General features: G+C 28.6%; 1 protein-coding gene and 1 non-coding gene across 2 annotated transcripts; both read right to left on the bottom strand.

Moving 5' to 3' along the window:
* Positions 1–16,787: 16,787 nt before the first annotated feature.
* Positions 16,788–18,560, bottom strand: LOC136976688 (zinc finger BED domain-containing protein 5-like). The gene has a single exon (XM_067272052.1). The coding sequence runs from the start codon at positions 18,558–18,560 to the stop codon at positions 16,788–16,790; it is 1,773 nt and encodes a 590-aa protein (XP_067128153.1).
* A 1,197-nt stretch (positions 18,561–19,757) lies between these two features.
* On the bottom strand, positions 19,758–19,922 carry LOC136976728 (U1 spliceosomal RNA). The gene has a single exon (XR_010880973.1). It is a non-coding gene; the product is annotated as a U1 spliceosomal RNA (small nuclear RNA).
* Between the last annotated feature and the right edge of the window lie 1,275 nt (positions 19,923–21,197).

Raw genomic sequence — 21,197 nt, 5'->3', positions numbered from 1 at the left:
CCTGACTAATTACTAGAGTTTCTCAACCGGGATTCCTGGATCCCGGTTGTTTTTTTAACCCGGGGAATATCCCGGAAAGTTTTCTTATCCTGGAAAATCAATGTCTTAAAAATTCACTTTTTTTCTTATTTTATGTTAAGGTTGAGGAAATTTTGCAAATAGAAAGTATAATTAACTCATAAACTGTCAAAATGCATTTGTATTTATTAATTTTAAACCTACTTATTAGTTTTTTCTTAATTTTTGCTCGTTATGGCACGTCACAAATGGTCAACAATCAATACGTAGCTTATTTGTGGCAGGACTCTCAAAATTCTTTACCAGTGATATCTGGAATAATTGTGCTTATGCTGCCTTAATTTTTAACCATGCCCAGTAGCTTCAATAATTGCGTAACGCCAAGTTGTGCAAATTGGGCAAGAATACAAACGAGTACGAAGTCTGCAAGTATGAAGTTTTTCTTCATAACCTGATTATTAAAGACAAACGAACTGCGGAATTATTTGGCTATGATGTTTCTATTAAAGCAGTCAAGGTAAACAAAAATACTAGAAAACAAAAGAATTACAATCTCGAATACAGGTGAAAAACACACAATATTTGTCTTCTCTTAAATGCATTAAACACGATTCCAATCACATCAATTGAATCGGAAAAGGCATTCTCGGTAGCAAGACTTTTCATTACTAAAATAAGAATTAGATCGAGTGATCGGAGTATTGACCATATTTGCTTTTTAAAATCTTATAAAAATTTACAATATTTTGTATTATATTTTATTAAAAAAAAAAATTACCTTCTAAGTTAGAAGTTTGATCTAAGTTCTTTTTTTTTTTTTTTTAAATTTTCAACTTAATTCAAAGGCATTTTTGTTGTTGTTGTATGCATTTTCCAGCAAACTTTAATAAATTTTTTCTATTTGTGAAAATGTCTACATAATTTTCAAAGCTAATTTTTAATATATATCTCACACAGCATTATTAATATGATTTTGGAGGTTACAGAACGCATTAAATTACTTTAAAAAACGAAAAATAATTATATCATTCGATTTCATGATATTTTGTATATCATAAAAATAATTTTGTCCCCGGATTTCCCGGTATTCCGGGAAACAGTTCACTTTTATCCCGGAATCCGGGAACAAGCAAAAGACCGGGAAATGAGAAACCCTACTAATTACGTTACATTGATTACAATGAAACAAATAATACTATAAATTATCATTATTATTATATTATTATCAATATTAACTGTTTTTTACTGTACGATAAGTGCTCATTGTTAATGAAAAAGTATTAGAAATTTATGATAATAATTTAACTTTTGGGGGCCCAGGGCTTGAGTCCTGTTAGTCCCTATCTAGATCCGCCTCTGTGCACACCTGATGCTTGGTATCCATAAAATTTAGCCACAATGCCCTGATTTCTGGTTTTGATCTTTTGACCTTCTGACGCTCAATATACCATTGAATAGCAAAAGTTTATAACGCAGATTTTTTTTATTTTGATGCTAATATTTGTATTCCTGATGTAAATTTTTATCGAAACGTAAGCATGTACGGATAATCCGCATAAGGATAATCGAGAGTATGCTGTATATCAGAAATTTAATATAGCATAACACAGAAAATGTTTGGTAAATTGTTAAATAAACTAGATTTCAAAGCATTAACTTATAGCTATACTCTGCTTTTAGATTACATTTACTTATTACATAATTATGAGTACTGTACTTTTAAATTATACAAAAACACTTAATTTCACTTACTTGCAAACCAATCATTTACTATTCTGTACAATTAAATGTAAACCAAATATATAATACATTGTATATTTAAAAATTTAATTAAAAAAGAATATGAGTTATTGTTTTAAAATTTTCTAGACCTCTTTTTCGGAATTGCTCATTGCTTAACCAACTTTATGAAAGAAACTGTACTATACTGCGTTCATTTATTTTTTTAATAATAAATTTATTAATTTATTATTAACGATTAGGTGTTATTTCTTGACAGACTTATTTATACCTTTATTCGAGAAAATACATGCAAAAATTGCCATATTTTTTTACTATATACACTGTTTGAGAATTAGCAAAAAATGGCGCCTTGTCGCTACTTCTTATATCTAGAGTTTCACTTTTATGTTGCTTGCAGTGCCATTTCTTCTCCTAATGGCGAAAAATAATACCAACTGATTTTTTTTCTTGGCTGAATCACTTCCGCATATTCTAGATAAACTAACTATTTGTCAGTTTTTATAGCGAAATGTCCATCCTTCTCTCACTTCCAGAGAATCCAGAAAGGAAAATTATAAGTTATAACCAATCCGTATTTACATCATTTAATAGAGAAGTTATAACGAATCATACATATTTTTTTTAATAAAAAATAAGTAATAATTTTAAAAGAGGTTACTTTATTGAGAAATGATAAAGATTTTAAGTATCGGAGATTAAAATAATTAAAACTGGATTTGATCTTACATTCATCCAACATAAAAGAAATTCGAGTTTAATGTAAATAAAATACTATAATTACGTCATTTAGACGCAATACCTTAATCTAAAACCACGTTCAACATTCAAGTACATCGTTTTATTTTGAAATTTAATTATATTTTATTCTCAAAAATACATTCGCTCTTTTTTTTAATTTCATAAATGTCGATAATTAGAATATATTAAAATAGATTGAATTTAAATTTATGCTTTTATTTTATTTCAAATGTTTAATATGCCTTTTAAAATTATTTCAAATTCAAAATAGAGTATAATAATAAATTTTTAGTAGTGAAGTCTCTATTTGCAAGATATAGTGTATGTACACTTTTTAAAAAGCTCTGTATACATGTCAATATCTAAAGCCAGCATGTTTAACATAAGAAAAGACATTGACACACCAGTGTGGAAGTGTGTGTCAATAACCGAAGTACCCACAATACGGAGATGGCTATTGACACAGGCGTGTCAATAGCCATCGCCGCTTTCTTTGACGGCATGGTGGATCTTACGTAACGAGTTCTGTCCGATAACCTTTTCGGTGCTTCACAACAAAAAACTGCATTCATTGTTTGACTTTCTGACACAAATTTCCTAAAAATAATGTTTGTGACTTACATACAATAACTATTGTTTTGATTATTTCTAGAAACAATTTTTTAGCGGGATGAATTCATTTATTCATGATTATAACTTTAGAGTGCTTCACCCCTCACCATCACTTTTTCGAACTTAGAATTTGACACTAATATATTGTTTCGTTGTGGTGAGCGGTACAGATACCAGTTTATAAAACGCTCTTTCCCTTTACAATTAAAATATGCAACGGAACTGATAGAATCAAACTAGAGGGACATCGTACCCTAAAGCGTGCCGTCGCCAAGCATTTGGAGAGACAGTGGGCCATGAAGCCATAAGTTCCGCCTAAGTCGGGACTTATGGCTTAAGATATATCATATTAAAATTATAAATATTCTTAAGTTCTTTTAAGTGACTTTTTTTTTTCTTTTTGTCAAAAAATGATTTTTGGATTTTAATTTTGAATATCAGTGTACAATTTCTTTATTAACTTATATGTCTTTTTGTCCTTTTAATTTTTTTTGTCTGAGTAGAATATATAAATATAGGTTTGATTTTTAACGAAAAAGTTAAATTAGATTTAAAAAAAAAACTAACTATGTTCATTACTGTTATCTATAGGCATCATGTTACAATATCAATCACTGTCATGTTAAGAGACTGATTGAAAAAACTGCTGTTATTATATCGAGATTATAAACTGAGAATAATCCTAACAGTCGACTGAGATTTTTTATTTTATTAGTGACTTGTTATAATATAAATTATATAAATTGCAATTCTAATTTCTATTATATTTTTAAAATCAGAGTATAAATTACTAAATGTACTGTACAGTACATTATAATCATATTTTATTTGTACAGTACTTATATATTATAACAACATTGTAATACATCCTGTATAGTATAGTATAAGTTTGTTGTTAATATGTTTTAAAACACATTCGATTTAACGGACTTTCGGCAATACCGGACAAGCCCCCAATTAGTCCATTCATTTTGGGCTTACTGTGTTTATTTCTATAGTAATATCTTCAGTATAAAACACAGACTAAATGATATTATATTTCAAAATTCTCTTGCTAAAAATATGTCCAAATAATTTAACTTTGATTTAAATATTTTATGGATTATCGAATTGATTAAAGTTAATTATAAACTTAGATTTAGAGATATCATACGCCTATTTTTTGTTGTAGGTTATTTCAAATCAAATTATATATAATAAACTTATCTATTAATAAAAATTGTTTATTTTTTCTTTAATTGATATTTAAATATAATATTCTATTCAATTCTGTGTACTCAAAAACGTATTTAACTTATAATGCTGTAATGAAAATTGATAAGATTAATTTCACGTGAAATGCAGCTTTGTTAAAACTGTATTTAAAAATAACGCTGAACAACAAAATAAACTTATTTTTTTATTCGTAAAAAAATAAAAAAATGATAAAATGATAAATATTTACATGCTAAATTATGATGAATATAGATAATTAATAAAAGCATCTTATTCCTTGTATATGTATACTGTATGACTATAGTCGCCTTGCATTGACGGTTTATATTGTCCTTTATTGTTGTAAGATGCAAAATAATCTTTCTTGTTGGAGCTACTTGCTGTTAAAGGAAGAAAAGTCTCAAAAATTCCTTTTTGACTATTCCATCGGCTATTTTGGAAATCTCCAAATGTTCTACGCCCATCATCGAAGGATCCTACAAATTTGTATCGCTGTCCTGGCATTCTTTGACCGCGATTATTGTAAGATTTATATTGGTGACTAGCTTGACTTTGCAGTTGTCCTAGCTTTTGATTTTCTCCATTCATACGTCCACGACTAACGAAACTTTGGTAATCGTGACTAGTAGGGACGCGACGAGTGGAATATTATCGCTGGAACTGGAAGCCCATTATTTTTAATGCGCGATCGGCTCCACTTTTTTTGAAACTAAATCCTTCTTGCCAGCCTTTCATCCATCCATCAATCCATTCTTTGGTTGCTCCCGAAGCAATTGAATCTTTTAAAACTTTTGTTGCCTCCGCATTAAAAGTCATCGGTTGAACTAACTTTTTCGAGGAAACAATATTCGATAAACAGAGAAGTAATAGCCCATAGCATTGAATCGCCAACATCTAAAAATAAATTGTAAGTTAAGAAAAAAAAAAAAACAAGACCAAGAAAGCTAACTCTATTTTTAAATTAAAATTAATTTAATATTAATATAAAATTCTTAAAATGTTTGCAGAATTATTTACAGGAGAAAATATGAAGTAAATGGGAAGATATAATAAAACAAGTATATTTAGACCGATATTTTATTGAAATTAACTTTAGTGTAAGAAAATAAATAATAATAATATTATAGTTGGATATCAAAAAATTGATTTAGTTAAATAATGATGAAAATTTAATCGTTAATTCTATAAATTAATAAAATTTGAAATGATAAATACTTACTTTATACATACTGTAGATCCACGAATGTATAGAATATTTTCAAGTTTAAGTCAAATAAATGAATATTAAATAATACCAAGTACAATAAACTATATATCAAGTCAACACTTGGATCGTCTCATGTATTTATATATCTCTCTGGAAATTTCGTTCCTTTTATATAGGGATTGTTTTGAATGACGTCACGGTCATGACCTTCAAAGTGTTTGTTCTAGTTTCACGATTTATTTGAACACGATTCCGTTCTAAATATTCAACATGGCATTCAAAATATTCTCATCTGATTTCGGCAGGTTATGTGTAATTATTTTGTCAGAAACTTGAAAATTAAAAAAATTATAAGAAAAAAATAAATAAATAAAGAAAGAAAGACGTCCAGTGTTGATATGTTTTCGAAGGTGACTTCCTGTAAAATCTTCCTTCTTTGTCAAAAATAGTAAAATAAAAATCATAAAATCAAACCACACCCAAAATATAAAGGTTCTTAGACTCCAACACACACGAAAATTGATTTTAAAAATCAATATTGAATAAATAAATAAATAATAAATTTCGAAAATCGAGTCCTTATTCTGGGGTTAACGCTTGATAATTTTAATTTAAAATTCTCATAAAAATACAAATTTCTCTATTTATTTTTACGCTTTCTTATTTCAAGGAAAGTATAAATATTCAGTTTTAACTAAAAATTTTATACTTATTCGTCTATTATTTTCCTTAGAAAGTTAAATGTTTTTGAAATTATATTCAATACAAGCCAGGCATTTAAAGTAAGTCGGTTCATTAAACAAATAGGTTGAAAGAATTTAAAGTTTATTGGTATATTGATTGCTTTTCCATCTTATAATTTTGTATAGATTTATTATACATCGCTACAGAAATGATTAATTTGAAAAGATTAAGTAAAAGATTATGTAAAAGATATGTATCAAGAAAATCCAATAACCCAAAAGTTTAGAGACCAAACGGTTGTTCCTTTTTTTTCTTAATATTAAAATATAGCTAAACAGAAATTGAATATACTTATATATTTAAAAAAAAAAGCATAAATCATTAAGGCAAGGACCTATTATCCCGAAGCAATTTTCTGACGTTGAAAAAGTAGTTAATTATGCTAGAAAACTAGCACGAAACATTACAGTATTTATTAATATTTAATGAAAATTAATTATTCGGAGAATGAGATTTTTATAATAATTTATAACTGTATATGAATAATCAGTATTACTGACCTAAGCATAATTTAAAATTCCTTGCCGGCTCGTATGTTTTCCTCTTGAAACATCGAAAAGGAACGATTGTGCGTAAATAGTAGGCTACTATAAGGCCATCGATCTAAGATTTGTGGACTAGATTACAAGAAGAATGATTGTTTTAAAATTATTATTCAAAAAATATTTTTTTATAGTTGTTTAGAAATAAAATCAGGACACTAGGGAGAAGAGTACCCTCGTTTCTAACTTTATATTAGCATTCTAACACCCAATAAGTCTTTGAATTATTCGCAATCCTTTTATTATGTATATCTTTAAAGCAGTCATCTGAAACTATTTATAAGAAATTCCTAGTTAAAAGCAATTGAGATTAAGATGGGATATTTTTCATCTTCAATTTTATATTTAAGTCGATTAGCGTTTTATTATTTTAAATTTATTGTTTTAGTTATATTAATTTGAATTTGCAATATGTATTATGCAATGCTGCATACACAAGTAGATGAAGTTCTAACACAGTTTGTCTGTGTGATCTGATTAATATCTATGCAATAACTTTAAATTTTTGAAATTTATACAGTTAAAAACAATATAAACATATGCAAAGAAATTTTGAATTAGTATCTGCAATTCAATTAACTAAAAAGTTCTAAATCTCTAATTAGATGCAGGCTATTATTTTGATTTTCTCATTTCGGTTATAGTTTTGATAAATATTTAAAAAGTATATTTTATATAATATTTAATATTTATGTTATTTGTGACATTGCCAATAATTTATAGTTTACATCTTTAAAATACGTTAATCTTCGATAAAGAGTGAGTTTTTCCTCACAGTCACGCTATGTGATTTTTCTGCGTTTTTACGAAAGATCAGTTGAAAATAAATAATAATGAATCTGATAAAATTAATTTTTAAATATATTAAAATCTGTTAGTTTTGTTTTGCTATCTTGTCGTATTATACGTATTATTTATCCATTAATTGGCAAAATTGTTACATTATTTTAAATGGTAAACATTACAATTAAATATGGAATAGAATATCTGACAAATGCCCTCGTGACTCTCATATTCGTTTGACACAATTTTCAATTACATTTTTGCACAATTGCGGCTCAATTTCGCCGATAACTTTTCAAATTTCTGCTTTCACTTCAGGAATTGTTCTTATTTTAGTTGCATTTCTATATAATTCTTACCATTATATAAATATTATAATGTGGTATGAAATGTCAGATTGTCGTTCAAAAACAGTTTGGATTTTATTCATCTGCTAACATTCAACTTTATATTCATTATAGAGGAGGAAAATAAATGATTCTAAAATCCATTAGATTTAAATTCATATGAAATGTTTATGACTTTTAAATCTCTGTTCTATGTAGGCATGTGTATATGTAGAGTATGTATACGCGATGTGTATATATATAAGGCATGGCTTACAAGTTACATGTGGCTCTAAGAACGTTAGGGGTCATTCACAAATTTTGAGTGAAAAGTGTAGATAACATTATTATATCCGGAGATGCGTTTTAAGGGGTTCTCGGGGATTTGCACGAATCTCTATTTCAAATTTTTAGGATATCAGCGAACTTTTAATTAGGAAACCCAATATTAATTTTTATTCTGCTGTAAAAAGAAAATATCCCCAAGATTTGTGATTTAATCAAATCGTTTCTTGTCAACTATTAGACTCTTAATTTAGCAAACGTAACATTTTTTTACGTATGCTAAATCGTATGGGATCTGTTCTGGAGGAACATGGAAAAAAATGAGGAGATCCTTCGAATGCATTCCAATCTTAATTTTGTTTTTTAAAATAATTTCTGATTTTTAACCCACTTCATTTTCCCTTTACATTTTCATAATTTTTACTGTAGTGCATCAGTAATATGCCATTTTATTAAAACTCAATTTTTACTTACGTATACTAGTAGAAGGTCTAATACAAGTTGGAACATCTAATGGAAGTTGGCACAGCAAATTACTGATTATACTCTTCCAAATATAGTATTAGAAAGGATAAACCATGTTACTTCTACATCCATGTAGTAAATAAACTTACGTGTTAGCTTAATCTGATTAACAATAACCAAGATGTACCATTAATATTACAGTGTACTGTAATAACACCATGACATTAGTAAATCTTGACTACAGTATTGTTATCTTGCATTGGACTATTGGGTCTTATGTGTGCTGACTCCTCAAGTATGGCTCTCGAAGTAGAAATATATGATTATTTAATAAGAGACAAGATAATACATATTTTTCGAATTCGTGAATATAAACTTATAAAGCACGCCCTCATAAAGAAGTAGATTTTATAGCATAAATTCTACAATCCATTTTCAGAATTTATATAATTTTAACTTAGAATAAAGCTATGTTGTATTAGTTATAACACAATGTTAACAGGTGCACTAACATGTTACATACCACGCTTTCATTATATTATATAATAAAACACTGATAAAATAAGATATATTGTTTTATTTCAGTGCCATTCTCTACCCATTACTAAATACGTTCTCGATCTTTGTCGCTGTAGTCTTTGAATCTATCTGAAGCTTTTAACAACAGATGTACCGAATTAACTCTTATCACAATAAAAGATCGATTTAGAAAGAGATTAAAGCTTACAAAAGAGATAAGATCGTAGATTAAAACTTTTCCCTTACTAATCTAACAGATGTTTTGATGTTAATCTCAATAAGGCGCATTGTGCAAAATTACTTTTACAAGAATACAAACAATTCTTTCTTCGACTTATCTAAAAAGAAAATGGGTCATTGCCTCGCACTTTAACCGTCAAGAGTTATAAAAAAAAACAAAAAACATTTATTCCTTGTTACGGTCAAGTTCAATGGATAAATGGCAAAGTTTTCACAATAGTAAAGTTTTTGTTCTAATTCGAACTTCCTATGGAAAATAGAAAAAGTTTATATTTCTAGCATACTAGCACGATAGCATTTCTATCGTGATTATTTTTATAAGGAAAATTCTAACTTTTATATAGCCTTAAATTTAAAAAGTATTTGATTTTTCCGTGAAAATTTAAATTAATTTTTATATAGAAATTTTTTCTATAGTTTCTGAATTGAAATTTTTATAAATATTTATTTTAAAAATGGTTTTATTAAAAATGTAAAAACTGCTGCGAACTCTTAAACTTTATTATCTTTAAAACTTTAGAAAAACTAGAACTTGTAAAGAAAAATATCTTTTTCTCTCTTATCTTCACAGTTTTATTGCATTTTAAATTATTTATTTTATGTTTTTAATAATATTAAAATCTACACAGTGAGACTTATAAGAATATGAAATATTAAAAGTTTTTATAACGTTGATCTTATATATTATATTACGTTTGCCATAAGAATATTTAAAACAAAGCTTTAAGTACTTCAGAATTTTATTTATTTAGATTTTTTCTTTGAAATTTTATGTTTACATTTCAGAAAGGATACTAGGAAATTCGTAAGATATTTAAATATTTAAAGGGAAAAAAGCTCTTAAAGATTTATGATAAATCATTAAAAAAATCGTAATTCGTTAAAGGGCGATTTGTTAAAAAATAACTTTATTGACTTAAATTATTTTTATGTCTTCGGGTTATGCCTTACGAGTGTAATAAACGGAATTGTTTTAAGCAGCGGTCATATTTGCAGCGGTCATAATTTTTTTTTTTTTTTTTTAGGAATCGTTCAAATATCCTGCGATTGAAATAATGAATTTAAAGTTCAATACAAAAACTTATTTATTAACTTATTTTTCCAATAAACTGTGTCAAAATGACGACTTTTCAACAGACAAAGTCTTCTTCTATACTTTAACAGTTGACTTTTCGAAATACTGTATAACTTTCAGATAGAATAAGAGAATATTTTGTATAATGGTTCCTAGATTTTTGCGTTATGAGAATAATTTCTAATTAAATTTAATAAAACGCAAAAGGTAATTATTCTGTGTAAAAGCAATTTCTATCAGACCAATAAAATTTAGAACAAGGAAACAAGTATGTAAAGTAGAACATGTAAATAAAAAAATACACACACACATTATATATATATATATAATATATTCATATAATTATATCCTTCTTAGAATGAAATTATGAATTATTTTTCATAGGCAGGTTATTATTATTTTTTTTTTATAAGTATCGAAAGAGGTGAAATATATAAAATAAAGAATATTTTAAATATTTAATTTATTCTATTCGACTTTAACACAAAAATCTTTAAAATCTTAATTTCTAAGTTTAAATGTTATAATATATATCAATGGCAATTTATAGTTGAACTGTTAGTTTATTATGTAGAATAACAGTATTTTAAAATCGAAATATTTATTTAAAATTCCATAATATAGGCACTGAATCATTCAAACAGACCAAACAATTTAAAAATAATTTGTATGAAATTTTTAACATACAATTCCTAAATTTTATACATAAAAACTTATAATTTTAATATGCGTTTATGTTTAAATGCAAATAATTTTGAGTATAATGTGACACCAATAACCGTACAATTAAAATTTGCAATAATTACGGGTTTAAATTTTACACAAACGTTATAAAATAAACATAAGACTTTGGCATAGATGATAAATATTTCTGTACAGCAGAGAAAATGGCTAAAATTAGTGTATAAGAGTGTACAAAATAGAAGAGTACATTCCACTAACCTTAATTATTTCATGTTAAAATTGTATATATATATATATATATACATTATTATAAACAAAATAATTTGACAAGAAACAACTTGAATAGTTTACTGTCACTTCTATAATCTAGCTTCTAGGTTTGTTCACATCTCTAGTTTTATTTTTCCGCTCTAATTTTAGTTAACATATTAAACACGAATTGAGAATAAAGCAATTAAATATTTTCTATGCTTAGAGAGAAATGTATTTCGATTTAGCCTCTATACTTAAAAGAGACTATGAAAACTACTGTTAAACGATAAAATAAATGAATTAGTTACGTTAAATCATATGAACTCTCTAAATAAAATACTAGAATAATTATAAAGAACAATACGTCGTTGTGTTCAGAAATTTTATACGTCGAGTTATAATGAATGTAAATTGTTATTTTATTATTGTTGTTTTTATTTGATTACACACAATCGAAGTATTTTTATCTATTAGATAAAGACCGAAATGGCTTGTTTTTCTTGTACTTTTTTTTGTATAACTTCATTTTACTAAGGAAAATAACAGTCACATTTATATTTATTTAACTGTTATAAATTAATTTTTCCTTAAATAATGTTAAAAAAGCAAAGAAAACATCGTCCAGGCTTTTTTTTAGTATATGAAAAACGTTATTTTTTTAACGACACAAAATAATTGATTACTCGTTCAGTTTTCTATTTGTCTTAATCAAGAATATTGCATCACATAAATACAATTATCGCGTAACCAACAGGGAAATATTATAAAATTTATTTAGTGCAAGACTATGATTTGCATAAAATAAATAATTAACTTTTTTACATGTTTATTTTGAACGTTCAACAAACATTTCCTTCCTATTGAAGCAAAATAATAAAAAAAATAACAAAAGAAAACAATAAATAATTTGTTTTATTATTAAACACCTTCAACATTTTCGTTTTTGTGCCTAAAAAAAGATGTTCGTGGATTCTACTAGATAAATGTGTAAAATCATTAAAGAAATTCACAAAAAAAACCTTAAAAAGTAATGTTTAATTTTTAAAATAATAATAATTAGATAATAAGTAAAGTAATTTCATTAAATTATTTTAATATAATTAATTGATTTAAAAGTATAAAAATACTTTTTAGTTGTTTTTGTTGTTTATAAATGTATTAATAATTGGAGTAGTAGAATAAATATTTATAATTCTGTTTGATTAAAATATATATAAAAAAAACAAATGTACCAGGAAATAATTCTATCTGATTAAATTTAGATTTATGAGCATTAATTTCATGAGGAAGATAAAGAAAAACATCATTTCTCATTACATAATTACGCAAATATCTTTTTTAAATTGTTACTTGAAAATTTCCCAAAAAGTTTTATTAATCATTATAGGAGTAATCATTTTATTTAAATATTAAATAGTTTCTACCTGTCAATCAATAGCCCGATCATTATTATTAGAATTCTTGATAAGAAGGAAAATAAAAGATGACTTATTTTAAATTAAATAATTATAAAAATAAAATATTCGATTGAATAACTCATAATTTAGTATTTATAAATAAGTAGCCTAAACAATAAGAATAGTTTTATCAGAATGTTTAAAAAAGTTATAATCAGATATAATCAAATTTATATTATATATTCAGACCCCTTGTCAGTATCAATGTTAGTAGTGGTAAGGCTCTATTAATTATTGTTAATAGGTCTAGCAATATACCTTAAAAGTTTTTGTAATATAGGCCGAAATGTTGACCAAATCAATACGCTTCAGTGAATGAAGCAGTTGTGTATGAGTACAACTTCCGGGCAGTTAACCGTCAGTTAAATGGTCGTGCTTCAACGATCTCTCGGTCACGTTACACTTGGGCTCCTCTTCACGTTTGTTCACCGGATAGCTGATATACCCCAGATACACTATAAAAAAAAGAGCCAAGGATCTACTGGAAAATCACAAAGGAAGCCAAATCCATTTTTAAGAAACGTTTTCCTCGTTTAGTAATAATAATTGGTTAAAAATAACCCGAAATTTTAAATAGAAGCAAATCTTAGTACAATTAAATTGCTTAAAGTATACAAGAAAATAAAAATATTGATGTATTATCTCAATCTAAATAAGAATAATTTTAATATATTTTTTTTCCTAGATTGAAATGGGGAATAACGGAAAATGGTGTGGCCTCACCACACCAAATACATCACTACAACACGTTCGGTTACATTTCTTTTGAGAATTTCCTTGTTTTTCTTATTTAAGTTTTAATGTTTATGATAGAGCAGCTTGAAAGCGCGTATTTTTTAGAAAAATTTCCTGAAATTTTCTTTAACAGCCAGTGATTTCGAAAATTATTAGAAATAAAGGAATAAAGTACGTAAATGAATTTACTCACAATATATCTCTCGTAATTTGTAACTCAATATAATAAATAATTTGTATAAATTAAAAGCTGAAATTTCTAAATAATTTTCGGAAAACTTTCAAAAAAATTAATGCAGTAAAACTTCTCTAAAACAGAACCTGAATAAAACGGTAACCTGCTAAACCAAAAAATACTTCGGAACGGAGAGATTTTCTATGTTGAATCTTACTGTAAGCCTGAAACCAGTTCAGAGCGGAAAGGGAAGAGTATTAGTTTTACGTAATCTGGATAGAGAAAAAATTAAAATTCCATTTGTAGACAAATAAGTATAATCGTTTTCAGGTACAATCGTTATCGCAGAGAACAATAAACTTAATTTGTGAAAACAATGAAAATATAGGTAACAGTAGGTTCGTTTGGTCCAGAAAGTGTAAACTTTGACGTCAATTTGACGTCATAGCTACACTTAACTTTTTGTTTCGTTAGTGTAGTGCCTAAGTGTATTTTTCTACCCTAACTTGAAAGTTGGTGTAAGACAATACCGTATCCTCATTGGTGAATGACGATGAAGCAAGTAAAGAACACCTGAAATAGCGATACACCTGCCATAATTCCAGAGAATATTCTCAAACATTTTCATGAATTCAGTTAATTAATAAGCAAAACCGAATCATATTTCATAAAATAATTAATAAAATAATACAACTATATTCTGTTCATTTGGATTCTTGCATTCGAATACTCCCATCTTTAGATTGAATCACTTTGGATTCATTTTGGTTAAGCCTAGTAATAACATTTCTTTGTGATTTTACAATTAAAAAAATGGACTTAACTGTGTTACATTTATCTGGTGTAGTTTAAAAATAAAGAAGAAAAATACTAAAACCTATTTAAAACTGGAATCTTTTAAAACAGAAAGAATAATTTGGTATCGTGCGATCCGGTATACACACGTTTTACTGTACTTCTGTTAACACAAATTTGTAATTAAAAATCAACAAAATCGTTTTCAAATAATTTTACAAAATATGTAAATAGATACACATGAATAGAAAAAGACCCGGAGAATAACTGCTTGTTAATTTCTGTAGTAAAGCGCGATAATGATTAAGAAAGTCGGTAGATTTCTATTGATAGGATTACAACGAAAAATTATATCAATAAAAACGCACGCTTCCTTCCTTCAATAAAAAGTGTAAAAAAATTAATAATTAATGTTATAAACTCAAGAACATTAAAACAGTTTAAAATAATATTCTTGATTTAATTTGAAGAAGCATAAAAATGAATTTCGCAAACCGCTGGTGATATGTAAAATCATATTATTAAAAAATGAGACATATAGGGGTTGTAAACAATTTGTCCAGTAAAAATAGCAGTTAGGACGATGTTATAAAGAAAAACTTTAATGTTAAAATATGTTAAATATATTGTTGTTGATTACATAGCTTCTTCAGGCCATTATATAATGAATGTAACTGCCTGAGGAAGCTAATTAAACAACACGCGAAAACGTTAATATATCTTAAACGATGTTAATATGAAAAAACTTTATTGTTTACTGCTTTTTTTACTTGATAAACTGGTAAACCTCTAGCTAAGTAATAGCATTCAAATACATCTGTAAGCTTCAAACAAATTCAAGTATTATTTATTGAGCCTGACGTTAGAAACAATTCAGAATGATGTTATTCATATATGGGAAATATTACTGATAAAGATAATTGTATCCAGTGATGAAACAATCGAAATTACAATATGAACAATTTTCATGATTCCAATTCAGAAAGGAATATAATATACATTACAATTTACATATACAATTAGTTATGCACAAAAAGAGATACTAGACTTATACCGTAGTCACTTTGTGACACTACTGCATTGGATCTTACTGAACAACAAGGACTTGGGATGCATTTCAGAATTTTTTTAATCAGCTGTTCCAAATACGCATCAAGTTCTATGAATCACAAACAGGTGTTTGTGATTCATAGAACTTAAATAAAAATTAAAATAAAAACGATTTATCATACTTGCCACAATAATGAATTGATCGCATTGAAAAAATGTTTTAATTTAAGAGTTCATAATGATGTTAAAAATGTTGTCTGTCACATTATTAATGTTTTACAAATGATTATTTTTGTTCATCTTATTAAAATTTAACTTCATTATTGGCCTTACTAATTGTAACCAGTCACAAAAATAAACAAGTGCAAAAACAGTATGAACTCTTTTTTTACATGTATGATAATATGAAAAACTTATGAAGTCTATAAAACTCCACTACAATAAAAACAACTTTTATGTTTTTAACTGAATCACTATGTTTTATTATTTATAACAGGATAGCACGAGCACAGTCCCCCAGTGACCATAAATTACACGCCCCTTCTGTCCCAGTTTAGAGTAGTGACAGAGGTCAGCAAAACCCAATGGCACAATGGCACAGCAATGGCACAGCAATGGACAAACCTGAAAATATATTTAATTAAGAAATCACTACTTTTATTTTTATTCAAATTTGACGTTAATTAAACATAATCTATAATTTTATTTGTGACTTTTATAATCAAGAGTATCAATAAATGCTGTTGTATTTAATCATTTTTCTTATCGCACATCCGCAATTCACAGTAATGTTAAGCTTGCAAACCTGCAATAAATATCCTCATTCCCATTGGTTAAACTATGATCACATAACATAGTAAAAAGGAATCATTTCTGCGGATACAAAAAAGCACGGAATCTCTCATTTAAACCGTATAAACCAGTGTTTCCCAAACTTTTTAGGCCACGCCCCACTTTAACATTTCTAAAATCATCATGTCCCCCCATATAATAATTTTAGTTAAAAATTTATTTTTGTTCTTTTTAGTAATATGAATGATAATTTTGAAAGCGATTTCTTACAACTGTTGTCAAAACAAAGAAACGAACTTTTAATAAATAAAAATAAGATATTTTTAAAACTTAATTTAATGTGATTTGTGGACTTGATGCTTTTTACACAGCGATTTTATATCTGGCTCAAGCTTAGTTAGCTTAAGTCTCAAATCTCCACGTTGTGTTATATCCAGACGATTTCTTTTTTTAGTCAACAAATCACTCACAGCACTAAAGCCACATTCAGCTAGATATGAAGATGAAAACGGTAATAAGAGTTTTCTTGCACATTTTGTGGTATTGGGGTATTTTGCTTCTGTTTCATCGCAAAGCCATGCCATCGCACCTTTAATATTAAATAGAGTTATTACAGATTCGTTACTTTGCAACTCCGCGAGTTCTTCTTGATATTGCAGATTGGATATATCAGCAAAATCCACCAAAACTGGTTGCACCATCCATGTCGGAAAATTCATTTCTTTTAAATCAGCAAATCTCTCTTTAAAATCCGTAATTAAAATTTTTAAATGATTAACAATTTCAAGTATTGCAGAGTCAGAAACATTACACTTGTTGAGCCAATGAAACTGTTCAAAATTTCTGTTACTTAAGTGTTTCTGACTTAATTCTAGATTTTTAACAAAACCAAATATTTTTGCTTTGGCATCGACCAGTGTTTTGCTTGGTCCTTGTAATTGCTTGTTCAATATATTTAGCTTCTCAAAAATATCGGCTAAGTAACTTACATATGCTTTGCCATTTGTTGTCAATAAGAACTTCATTTCAGGCTTATCAATTAAAAACTTTTTAAGCGAATCAAACAACTCAATAAATCGTTTTAAACAATTCCCTTTTGATAGCCACCTTACTTCAGTGTGTAGTAACAATCGTACATGGTCTTCATTTTGCTCCTCACAAAATAGCTTAAATAAGCGCTCGGTTTTAGCGCTGGCTTTTATCGAGTTAATGCATTTGATAACTGCATTTAGTGTTTCATGGAGGATAGGAGACATGTTTTTAGCCACCAAGTTTTCTTTATGAATAACGCAGTGAATAAGGGTCATTTCTGGATTATCAGCTTTCATCAATTGTAAACAACCATTTTTCTTGCCCATCATATTGGGGGCACCATCTGCAGCACACGAAATAACATTCTTCATGGGGATCTCATTGTCATCCAAGTAGCATTTGAATATGTTGTAAATGTCTCTCGATTTGGTAGTGCTTTCTAATTGTTTACAAAATAGCATTTCTTCTGCAAACTGTCCACGTTCAATATATCTAACATAAGTGATAAGAACGGCCTCACTGTCTCTTAGAGTTGACTCGTCCATCTGCACAGAAAAATTTCTGGTTTTTAGTTTCAAAACAAGTTGTTTTTCAATCTCATCGCCCATCTCGTCGATCCTTCGGCTGACAGTATTGTTACTAAGAGGCATTGCTACTACATCCTCGTCATCTTTTTCTAAAACGGTTTTCATAAAAGCAGAAATAGAGGGCTTTATTAGATTCTCCCCTATTGTGTGGCTCTTCCCTGATTTAGCAATTAACAAAGAGATTTGGTAACTAGCCTCTTGGATACGACTATTTGTTACATTTCTAGACGTGAATATTGAAGTAATTGTCGTCCTTTTCTCGAACTTTTCCTTCAATGTTTTGAAGAAACTTAAATCTGAATTAATATAGTCCTTGTGTTTGGCCTTCAAATGTGCTTCAAGCCGACCCAATTTCATAGATTCGTTTGTCAAACATTGCTGGCATATTAAGCAAAACGGCATCCTCTCATCATTAACTGCTGGTATGAATCCATATTTCAGATATTCCTCTGAATATTGACGAACTTTCTTTTTTGTTGTTCCACTCATTTTTTATGGGCTAAAAAAAATAAAATTTTGTAAAAATAATTCAATGTGACAGAGTAAACGTAAATTAAGAAAAAATTGTTTTTGTGTAGATATACATTTTGCCGCAAGTAATACTAGGGATAAACGCAAGCCCTGAAGATTCCAGAAGATTAGATTGCGGGAATTAAATTCTTATGGACTCCTTTATCAAAGACACTCCTATTAGAGATATTCAAACTAACAAAAATAGCACAATTTATTAGTTTATAAATATTATCAATAGTTTTAAACTTTAAAAACTTATATAAAAAGTTAAATGTTTAAAAAATAAACAAAAATTATTCAATACGTAAAAATTATATTTATACAACATGTATCAATAAATTCATTTAATCATATAAATGACAGACAATTAAAAATATTACGACATATGTGTTAAAAATATGAGAGTTAAATTCTTAGAAAAATTTTGCAAAAACGTTGTGCGACTTTAAAAGATACAAGATTTCTGCGACAAGAGATACAGAAAAGGGAAAAGCTGAAAAGTTACAGTAGTGAACCGAAAATCGGAATCAATTGGGGACTGGGGTTGTTAAGATTAGGGATTTGTTCCGATTACGGTTTATGTACGAAAAAATATATTAACCTGTCCGATGTTCAAATTTTTCTCCGATGCGTGTCGCTTCCTGTTGAATTTTTCTCCGTTGCGTGTCGCTTCGTGTTGAATTTTCGTCGATTTTAAGCCTAACGAAAATTTTTATAATAATAATCGAGGCTATCGTATCGTTAAAAATTATTTCTGCATTTTGTACAAACAAAATAAATATATTGAAGAATATAAAAACATGAAAATTATACTTTAGAAGTAAATTTAGTATCAAAAACGTTCGATTCAGCACGACACAGTACGACTGAAAATCGTGCCGATTACCGGCGATTCCTATTACCGGGGTTCCGATTTACGAGTCTCTACTGTACTTGCGGACTCTAATAACAGTTTAGGTTTTGATACCATCTTAAAAATTATTATAAATAATTAAAGTCCTCTATTTAAAAAATTGCTTTTTCATATTATTTGTCACCTAAAGCGTTGCGTTAAAAAAGCTCATAGCGAAGGGGGTAAATTATATCATGTCAATTCTCAAATTGCCCCCCTCCGTGGGGCGTACGCCCCACTTTGGGAAACACTGGTATAAACACTATTTTTTGATTATTTAGAAGGGGAGAGCGCGAACGCAGTCCCCAGCTACCACAAATTACACGCCCCATCTGCCCCAGTTTGGGGTAGTGGCAGGGGTCAGCTAGACCGAAGTGCAATGGTCAAGCCTCACCCTGGGGGAGCTGCCGTCTGGATCACAGCTGACCCCGGCGCCAGGTAAGTATGATTCGCCATCTTCTCGTTCCTCCTCGTCTACAATTCTTCGCTCTTTTCGTTGGTGTTTAATTAAATATGCACGCCTTCTTCTGTAAACTAACCAGCTATTTACATATTGTTGGAAGATTTGGTCTTTAACCTACTTTCTCCATAAAATTTTATAGAAAAAGGACGCTAAACATTTAGCATCGTCCGTTTTTATCGTTTCGATTCACATCTTGACTACTTTAACTATTAGTGCCATCTAGTGGCAGAATATATATATATGCACTGTTTTTATACAGGTGCAACCAAACTCTTAATATAGTTGAAATTTTAATGTTTAAGCCTATCCTTTTTACTTTTTGGCCGGACAATGCCGGACATATCTGCTAGTTGGACTGTAATTTGGAAATATTGTGGACATAAATTCTGTGTCAGTGTTAATTTTATGGTTGTTTTGTTTATATGTTATTCCGTTTCTCGTTTCTAAGTAATTTTTATGTTCTATGTTTTGATTTAAATATCAACTGTCTTCCACCGTCTTGATAGAGCGATGTGCTTCTTCATGTCGTCTTTTGTCCTTTCTTCGTAACATCTTTCGTCCCTTCTCGTTACGTGCCGTCACAAACTGTCGTATGTGCCTTGCATCACCCACGTTTCTCCCCTTGCTCCACTCCCTCGTTCTCCCCCGTTGATTTATTTTCTTAACGGTTTGGGAAGGTGGTTGTCCAAATCTGCATGTAAGGAACGTATCAGTTCCATTTTAGTTGTGACCTGAGGATGGCCTGTTAATCGGGCTGAAAACGTTTGTGTTCAAATAGATATTTATCTCAGCGACAAATTAAGATGTATTTATTTATGTGTTTATTTGCTAAGCGCTGTTAAAGAATACTTTTATGCCGAAAAATTAAAATTTGCATTGCGTTCACATCATCGCTGATCGTTGTTGAGGCTACGTCCTACGTGGCAGCGTCCAGCGACCGTGGGCGTGAACGCGCTTCCAAGCGGAGCGGACAAACTGGTTCAAGCAAATGTGCGCGTCCGGAGTAAACGCGTTTAGCGTGTAGCGACCACCAGATGCCGCTTCTACACGCGCGTGCAGGAAGCAGCTACCAAGTAATACGTATTCTTCTATTTTTATAAATCATCTTATTGGGAAAGCAATTAATCACATAAAAACATATATTTCCGTTTCGACAAATGTATAATTCATCGCGAGTATTAATCATTTTACATTATTTAAACTATTTGTCATTAATTTAACTGGTAACTTGTCTGAACAACTGGCAAGTACTGCATAC

This window comes from Centruroides vittatus, unplaced genomic scaffold, assembly GCF_030686945.1.
Source record: "Centruroides vittatus isolate TY-2023 unplaced genomic scaffold, ASM3068694v2 contig_417, whole genome shotgun sequence".
Taxonomy (NCBI): domain Eukaryota; kingdom Metazoa; phylum Arthropoda; class Arachnida; order Scorpiones; family Buthidae; genus Centruroides; species Centruroides vittatus.
Note: the sequence above shows the minus strand (reverse complement) of the source record. Positions and strands in the feature narration are given on the sequence as shown.